Source organism: Rhea americana, unplaced genomic scaffold (assembly GCF_003343005.1).
Source record: "Rhea americana isolate MKP2758 unplaced genomic scaffold, rheAme1 scaffold_130, whole genome shotgun sequence".
In the NCBI taxonomy this organism is placed as follows: domain Eukaryota; kingdom Metazoa; phylum Chordata; class Aves; order Rheiformes; family Rheidae; genus Rhea; species Rhea americana.
Window position 1 is genome coordinate 731012 of NW_028185373.1, and position 9382 is coordinate 740393.

Here is a 9382-nt window from a genome sequence, read left to right on the forward strand (position 1 = left end):
GGTACGGCCGGGCCGGGGCGACGGGAGGGGAGGGGAGGGGAGGGGAGAAGCGCCCGGCGGGGCCTGAGCCGCGGAGCGGGGCCGGGCCGCTGCAAGGGTCGCTTTTTAAATTGCAGACCTAGGTCTGTATTTCTGCACCCGTGCTGCTTTTACCTTATTTTCCCCCCTTTCTTTCCATCTTTTCTCCTTCAGCTGCTCGAGCCTGCTGCAAAGGACCGGCCCGGCGGGGCGGCGGAGCGCGCCGCGGAGCCCCGTGTGCTGCCGCTGAGCGATGTAGGCGGGTTGACCTGCTGGCTTAACCACTCACCGTCCTCCCCCCCACCCAGGGTGCGCTAAAATTTAGGCACTGGCGTGCCGCGAAGCTGTTTAAACGGCCTTGGTGCTCGCTGCGCGGGTGCGCTGAAGTCCAGGCCTCTCCCTGGCTTTGCCAGCGTTGTTACCGGTGGAGGCTGCTGCCACCTGCCCCATTTATTCACCCTGCGCTTCTAGTAATGCTCCTGTTTCTCAGTTTTATTTTCTGTTGAGATAAAGTGGTGCCCCCTGTCGTCTTTTRTTCAGTAACAGAGAAGAAATACAGTTAAGTAACTGTATTTTCACCAGGCAGATAGGAAGGCGATAATTCCCCCCAAAACCAGTCTTAGAGTTTCAAGTCAATGTTGCATTATGCTGTTAGAGGTTCAAAATCTTCCCTCAAAACTTAGCAAGATCGAGGAACAAGCCCTCAAAGAGAGAAAGCCATCCTACAGCCCCCCCAACCTCCAGGGGTTTTTTGCATCATCTAGGAAGCATCTAGCATCAGTCACTTTTTTTTTTTTAATCCCCCATTATTAATCTTCAGTTAATATTCTCCTAGTTTAGGATTTTTTGGAAGATTCCTATAATCTAAAACCTTCTGCTTTTTGTAAYMCRTGTAACRCAGTATTTCTATTAGAARTTTGTTGGTGGCTAAACCCTGGCGTARTTTAGAATATGGGATGTTGGTTGGTCTGTAGTTCAGGAGTTGCGTGTTAATAACCACAGTCCTGTCTAGTCCAGTATCTGGACTGGCTGCCAGTACAGGCGTACTAAGTCAAGATCAGAGCCTCACCATGCTCAGGTATAAATAGGAAGGTATGCAGATTTGTAATATTGTCCTTAGGCTAACTGACGTTATTTCTGTTTTCTAAGGACCTTCATTTACCTGTTCTCATACCTGATGTTCCCTCCTCACCAAGAAATGAATTTCCTGCAGACTGGAGTATTAAAACGCGGCTTCTGTTTATGTCTTCCCAACCTTTTACCTGGGCAGAACATTTAAAAGCGCAAGAAGAAGCTCAAGGATTTGCCCAGCACTGCAGAGCCACAGAAACAAACTTGCCGCAGTGCGTACAGGTAATACGTGAGGGGGAGCCTTAGAGTCAAGCTTTAGATGGGAAAATGTAACTTTGCACCTTTCCTTAAGCTTGCTTGCAGGGCTGGCAGCCAAGGTCTGACTGTTTTTATTTGTTTAGGTCTCATTTAGCTTAAGGATAAGGCTCGTTTAGACTACTAATCTGACTCCATCCGTTGTTTGTACCCCAAAATACAACCAGTGGCAAACAGTAATAAGTGAGTGTGAGTTTCCGCTTCAGCTGTGGTGCACTTCCCAGTTGCTGCCTGTCATTTCTTTGATCCRGTTTATTCACAAAAATCTTTTTAGCATCGTGTGGTGGTCTTTCTTCTTTTGTCTTGTTTATCCATCTGTTGCACGCTACCTTCTTTTAAGTAGAGACTTAAGCAGCATCACCTTCACGGTACAATATTGTTTGAAATCTAGGAACCAAAAATGTCCACAGAACTCCGCTGTGCCTTTCAGCAAAGTCTCATTTACTGGCTTCACCCGTCACTGCCGTGGCTGCAGCTGTTCCCTCGCATTGGAGCAGACAGAAAAATAGCGGGAAAGGCTAGTCCTTGGTCACAGGATGAAGCCTTGCAGCAGGTGCTAATGAGTGAATGGTAAGTGGAACCAAGGAACTTTTTTATTTAGCAAGATTAAGACTGGAATATTAATTTATGCACAAGTTTTTCCCATTTCTGTAAGAAAATAYTTCTTTTTTTCACCAAGAATATGTGCTGTTTTGAGGACTAGTAAGTCTGAAGCCACCTTCTTTTGTTAAATGTCCTTCTCCAATCCTAGTTATTGATTAGGAAAGACTTCTGAAAATCCTGTTATCAAGTTGCCTTTAATGTTTCRTGTAGACCATGTGCTTGAAAGCAGAGTTACTGGAAAGCTCAGTACTCRTAAACAGGCTGCATTTCAGAAGAGTGCAGCTTGTTAGATGCTGAACGCGTTTGCAAATATGATCTTCACTTTTCAATATACTCTCAAAACTGTTCAGAATAGACATTGATAATACCCAGCAAATAATCAAAATCTGGTTTTGTGTTGTGTCAACAATTTACTTCAGTAACAGAACTGTTTTATTCTAATTTGCAGGTCTGTCAGCTTTACTTCTCTGTACAATCTGCTCAAAGCCAAACTATGTCCCTACTTCTATGTATGTACCTACCAGTTTACTGTCCTGTTCCGTGCAGCTGGTCTCGCAGGAAGCRATGTGATCACAGCTGTCATTTCTCCCACAACTAGAGGTTTAAGGGAAGCCATGAGAAATGAAGGTAAGATTAAACCAGTGCAACTAAGATATGAATAACTAATAAAGTACATTAGCTGGGTGTTTAAAAAATATTCATTGCTTTCTTTCCTCTTCTGTTCAAGGCATAGAATTTTCTTTACCTTTGGTAGAAGAAAGCAGAATGAGAAAACAGAAAAACTCTGAAGTGAATGTGGAAACAGAAGTTGTTCACAGCCCTGAAGTGGGCAAAAGCATCGAGGMTGAAGAGTATGAAATTGAATTCTAGACATTTTCCAAGATCTAAGGCACCTACAGCCTCCTAGGTATTTAATTTAGAAAACATTAGTAGGAAGTATTGCCTTTCTAACACCTGATTCTGTGTTTCCTAGGGAACCTGCTCCAAGTGATGATGATGATGATGAAAGTTTCTCTTGGCTTGAGGAGATGGGAGTCCAAGACAAGGTTAAAAAGCCAGATGCTATTTCTATTAAGCTGTATCCTTTATTTGCTTGTCGTGATCTATTACAGCAAAAAAACTTTGCGGAGTTTATCATCTCTAGGGTATAGATTTAAGTTTTTATAAAAGCTTTTGAGGAAATATTTCCAAATATTAATCCACAAGTTACCACATTGCTTTKTCTCTTTCAGTTAATGACAAGTTTCTTCTATGACAAGAATTTCTAAAAATTTCTGTCCTTAAAGGAAAAGCCACAATGAATAGTTAATGCAGACATAAGATCCAGCCAGTAGGCTGCAAACTATTTGAATGTGTCACCTCACGTGGAAAGACTTTTTCACTGGAAAGTCTTCATTAAAGAAAGGATGCCTGTTCATGTAGGGTAGGGCTACATTTGCAGGTAGCGTGGCACAACAGGGACAAGTCTGTAGACTGAAACGGTGGGTGCTGAGAAAGTGTTTCAGAGAAGGGGTTGCCTTCATCCTACTCTGGTCCCCTTTGCCGCCAGAGCACCTTAGGTGTGCTCCTGAGTGCAGCTTCCCATCGCTTTCATCCAGGAWTCTGAGCCTGCCCCACATCACTGCACTGTAGTAAGCAGGATTCGCTTTGAAAGCAGACGCCCCAGCTGAACTAAAGCGCGCATGTTTTAATGTTTGCTTTGACATAGTTATGTAGGAGTTGTTCACTGCATAGGTATTTACCGAAAATGAGCCTGCCAGTTATGACTTTCTGGATCTGTTTTTTTTTTTTTTTTTAAAAAATCATAACTTTAATGAAGTCAGAGTTCAGATTTAAGTTTGAAGAACTTTAAGCTTGAAGAACAAGCTCAAATCAGTGTAGGTTTAGGTCTCTCTCTGTGTGTGTGTGTGTGTGTGTGGTTTGTGTGGTTTGGGTTTTTGTTTATTTTTGGGAGTTTTGTTTGTTTTCTATAACATGTTTGTGCAGGGGTGGGGGGTATCTCCTAGTGTTGCACTGCTGTGATTCGTGCTTTGGTGCATTAAAGCTTTTCAGCTTTCTGTGGTTTCCCTTTGACTCCGATCAATATAGCCGTAAAGAGAAAAATGAAGTGCAAATGGATCACAAGCCTGAATCTGTTGCATTAGTGAAGGGAACAAACACATTCACATTGCTGAACTTCTTGATAAACTGTAAGAGTTTGGTGGCTGCTGCAGGTCCACAAGCAGGGCTTCCACCAACTTTGTTGTCCCCCACTGCTTTTCGAGGTGCAACAATGCAGACGCTCAAAGTAAGTAACAACAGCACCCTTTCTGCTTTTCCAGTAAAGAAGGCTGTTTCTTTGTTCAGCAGTAGATTAGACACTGTATAGTTACCCTATCTATCTCYTTCAGATACAGCAGAGAAATTTTTGTTGCCGTAGCTTGACTTAGTTCATACTGCAGTCAAAATGCTGTGTCCTAAATCATCTTTATCTGGGTAGATCTGTGCCACTAAACTGAAATCCCACTACTTCCATCCTCCACGTTCTGATATATAGAAGGTTAAGTAGACTTCCCAGCTACTAAAATGGCTCTTAAGTGAGTCCCTTTTGAATACTAGCTCTGTACTGATATCTTACAAGGTCTCAAACTACTATGGCTGCATACATGAGGAACCCTCCAAAGCACATCTCGCCATCTGTTAATACAAGGAGGTGGCAGATCCTAAAAAGCTGTTAACAGGGGCAGCAGTCCTGTTTCATCAGAGGCAATTCATATTATGTGCATCTAAGTTCTTCAGTTACTTTCCTAATGCTGTATAGCATTCTTGCATATTATAGTTTGTACRTCTTACGGAGTTGTTACAAAGACAATAAAACCATCTTAATACTCAGATCTATTGACTGCTAAGTTGACAATAACTAAAAGTATTTTGAAAACTTTCRATAGGATTATAGTACTATAAACTAAATTGGAACTTTAATTGGCATGTCAAGAACTATTCGTACATGGTCTTGTCTTCAGGCTCGAAGTATAAGTGCAAAAGCAAGGGCGCACTTGTCATACAAAGATGTATTCAGTTTGGAGATCGTAGGCCCCGTCATGCCACATTCTCTGCATTCRTTGACAATGCTGCTCAAATCTGCACAGAGAGGAGCTTTCTCAGCAATATTATATACACATGAGCCAACAGCTGTGTTCAACATTGGTCTTGATGATGCAAGCACTGCCTTAAATAAGGTAAGGAAAYCAGCAGAGACAATCTTTCCTGATAGGTTTAGTATCTTTATTAGAAACCATACGGCACTGAGTGCAACAAAACTGTTTATTCCTTTATACATGGGTTGACACCCAGTTACTTTGATCACGACTTGGCAGCCCCTGTGGCTTCGCATTCCATCAGAAATGGAAGCATCCGAAAACTAACATTTCAAAAGYTCCTCGGAGGTACATAAACAAACACTTAAAAGTTACGGTTGTTTCAAACAGAAGTATGTATTACATGTCTCTTAATCTGAACTTTCTCAGGAAGCTGTAAGCAAAGATCTGTCCAAGTGCGGCCTGCATCCTAAAACTTTGGATCAACTGAGTCAATTTTCAACTCTGAGAAAATCTTCTATCCGATTCCTAGAAATGAAGGATTATGCTTATACCTGGAAGTCCTAGATATGCCGTTTCAATTTAATGAAATTGAATACTTGCTAGTATGCAGTTGCTGTATTTACATGGATGGCCTACACCAACGGCACCTATGCAGTACCAGGAGRAATATGATTTAACTGAACATTACTGATAAGAACTATTGCACATCACTCACCATGAAATACTTCAAAACACTCTCAAAGAAAACTAAGGAAAAGGCCTTGGACATCTCCTGTTTTTAGAAAGTGTTTTTAAATAAAATCTTAYAAAATATCATTATCTATTGTCTTGGTCTGAATAAATCTGGAAGGCCTATATTCTTCATGCCCATGCAACTTCTCTTCTAAAGTACAGGACACCATCTCTGCCTATTGTTTTGTGCAACTGTCATCTTTGCTGTTAAAAAACTTGTTACAGTGATCTAAAATTCTAGTTCTTATGGGTGAAAWTCTAGGCATAACACCTTCCATTTGAGAGTGCTTACAGCACCTTGCTAGAAGCTTGATACCTAAATAAGTAGGTTTTGCTTTTTGGTTCAGAATAAGCTGTGAACTCCAGAAGACTAGATAAAAGTCAGCTGGCAGACACAAACATGAGGTTCTGGCTGTAGCTCTATCAGAATAAAAGGTTAAATTTTTTTTTTAGAACTCCTGCTGTAACTGTGATAGTCCCATATCCGTTGTATTAAAACAAGCTTGAGTTTTAAAGAGTAATTTGTATAAATATATCCCCAGTCAGAAAAGTTTGACAACTGTATTATTTTGTTGCTCTTCTGCTTAAAGGAGAAAAAAAAAAATGCGAGGCAGGATGGGGATGCTGATCTTTGTGCATAGCACTAGCAGACTGATCGGTTTAATGCAGTCCGTTACACTTTCAGGTACACAGACAATCAAGACAATTACTGGGAGAGCTGTATAGTACCATTCATCACRCAGCTATCATCAGGTGAGCTGACTCCTGCAGCAGAGACCACTGCTCTGAAGAGCAGTTGTGTAGAACGCTTGGTGGTYATCCTTATGCACCCAAGCAAGATTTCTCATTCGATTCAACTAACGTTTTGCACAGAAACTAATGCCACGCATAGTGCATTAGGCGGGGGGGTGCATGGTACAATCTGACTGACGAATTTTCACATTACTTCTCCCTAATTAATTTGGAAATGAAGTACTCAGCTTTTTCCTTTGATTAACTTCAGACACGAAAGGTGAAAACCTAGCATTAATTGGGTCTCGCAGGAGATACTTGAAGACTAGGTTGCGAAAGGTGCGACTGTGGTGGTGAACTACATTTCCTGTTTAGTCRCTTTTTAAGGAAGTACCCTTGTTACCTCAGTACCTTTTTGATCTTGTTTATCTGACACCACCAGCAATATAGGGTTTTGCAGTCTGCTGTAAGCCAGCTTTTTTAGTCCACTGCTGTAGCTTATTAACAGCAGTTCTTGTAGCTGCTGGAGTCTGGTACTCTTGAACGAGATGTTCAGCTTCCTCTGCTGTTGCATGTGAGGAACCTTCCAAGTGCTGCCTCAAACAGGCAGCAACAGCTTCTGAGCGTGCACCTGAGCGACAGGCCTACTCGGACTTGCACGTAAAACAAGGTACTGAAAAGTAGTATGGATCAGTATTCTGCAGCTGCCTGTATGGGAAAGCAATTCAACTTTAATCAACTTGATAACCATTTTGAGATGTGGATCTGAGACAGCCTCTTTCTGGAAAAGACAGCAATCAGCGTGCAGGTCAGGTTCAGTTTGTATTTTCACACCTAGCTGGTGTCATTAAACCCATAAAAATTCGAATTTCTACTATAATGTTCATTCAGCTGYTCCTCCTCATACTATATAAAGGATATGTTGGTTTTAAGTCACAGCCTTGCCTCTAATTTCAGAAGCACGTTCCAGTTGCTTACAGCTCTGCGGTTAAGTGCTGACGCTGCACCGTACYGGGACTCCTCTGTACTACACTGTAACACTAGCGCCAGTCTGCTGCTCTTCCAAACACTGAAGTCTTTTTCAATAAATACTACCATTGTTCCAGTCACTCTTTACAGCAGTAAGATTTATTTATCTACTCTACCCAAACAGGTGAGTTTCCAACACAACGATGATTTTGGTTGAGAGAACTAGAGACTTTAGCTGTTGGTTAAAACATCGTGTAGCCTTTGCACTTGAAGAGGCAATTTCTAATCTTTGGAGGCACAGGAACTTTTCCTTCCTACCTGTCCAGTCCTGTCTATTTAAACAGTACAAATGAGAAGGCTGCCAAGAAAGCGTTTTGGTACAAGCTGGAAAACATCTGTTTCAAAATGGTCTTCTTCACCACAAACAAGTTGGAAACACTTTCAGTGAAAGACTACTTCTAGAGAAGTAAATCCGTAGCAAAAAGCTCATCCAACAGTTAAGCAGATCACGGCTTCCCCTAGGAGGACTCCCGAACTATTTCCCTTTAAGACAGCTAAAATGCTGCATAAATAACCAGGTTCCAAGAGAGTGTTTCCTAGTTGTTCTTTTTAATATATGACTACTTGTCTATTCCCACATGCAAAAGATACTCAAACCAATTCAAATTTACAAACTTAACAGAAGCACATCTCTGCACTAYCTTTAAATTCATTTAACATTCTAAACAATGGGAATGAAACTAGAACAGAAACCTCAAAATTAAAGTCATAATTAAGGTATTACAGATCTCAATTCTTTTTTTTTTCTCTTCTTTTTTGGTATATCTTCCTTAAGAACAGGTGTTACATCTATGCACAGTACCATGTCTTTAAGGCATGAAATCCAGTACTTGCCTTTTTTTTTTTTTTTTTTTTTTTTTAATGGAGTCTTCTGTCAGATTGAATTCATCTGCTTCTCGCTTCTGTGAGGTAACATATATATCTTTACATTATACATGGGGAATACGGACAAAAAAAGACCATAATTAACAAGTACAAGAGAAGATTGTATGTTCCCAGATTTGATATYGTGCAGCCAGAGCTTACATGGACAGCATAGACTAAACAATGATCAACATCTCTGATAATGTTTCAGGTGTATCAAAATCAGACAGTAACAAAAGCCTGATTAACAGCTGCCTCCCACATCCTGAGCTAATTACACTGAGCTGTACATTACATCGAGCCAGATTTCAGCTAAGACAGGTGTAWCATCCAGTTCTCCCAGAGTATGCCCTTCCATTGCTTACCATCTTATTTACATTTATTACACACTCTCCAACTATTTCAGCAAGGAAGGAAAGGAGACCTAAGAACAACAATTTTACTCAGAGACCGAAGGCAAGAAGACAAACAGAAAAGAAGTTTAATTAAAGACAACTACGTCCACAAAAGTTATGATTAATCCAGGCATTTCTAGAGTGCTTTGATAGACTAAGGGGTCTTATTCTTGGAAATGTGTGATAGAGAATTCAGAACATTTCTCTGTCCCTCCCTTATGCCATGTGCAAAATGAGACACTGTTGCTTGTCCCTTTAGGGCAGAGAAAGAGGCTTTGCTCAGTAACGGTTGAGAGAACACACAAATAACTTTACTTCATGGAAGAAGAGATACTAGTAATTCCTCATCTCCAAGCTCCTACTGCCACTGCAAGGGTCATTCACTGTAGGCCAGAGCACGGCGTACTGTGTGCAAACTATGTTTTGTTCCTTCCCCAGATGAAGCTCTGGTCAGTRGATGTCATCAGAAACAACCTTAGAAAGACTTTCCAGAAACAAACATCTGGACTACTAAAGGCCATAAATCCTGGCAATCTGCTCATA

At 41.1% G+C, this 9382-nt stretch overlaps 1 protein-coding gene across 1 annotated transcript; it reads left to right on the plus strand.

The window, feature by feature from the left end:
* Window positions 1–60: 60 nt before the first annotated feature.
* On the plus strand, window positions 61–5944 carry DONSON (DNA replication fork stabilization factor DONSON; the record flags this gene model as incomplete). The annotated part of the gene is made up of 9 exons (XM_085297836.1): window positions 61–273; window positions 1168–1371; window positions 1796–1974; window positions 2456–2634; window positions 2735–2858; window positions 2981–3085; window positions 4096–4294; window positions 5010–5225; window positions 5514–5944. Coding segments are annotated over 9 exons (1557 nt in total), but the record flags the coding sequence as incomplete, so codon positions are not given.
* Between the last annotated feature and the right edge of the window lie 3438 nt (window positions 5945–9382).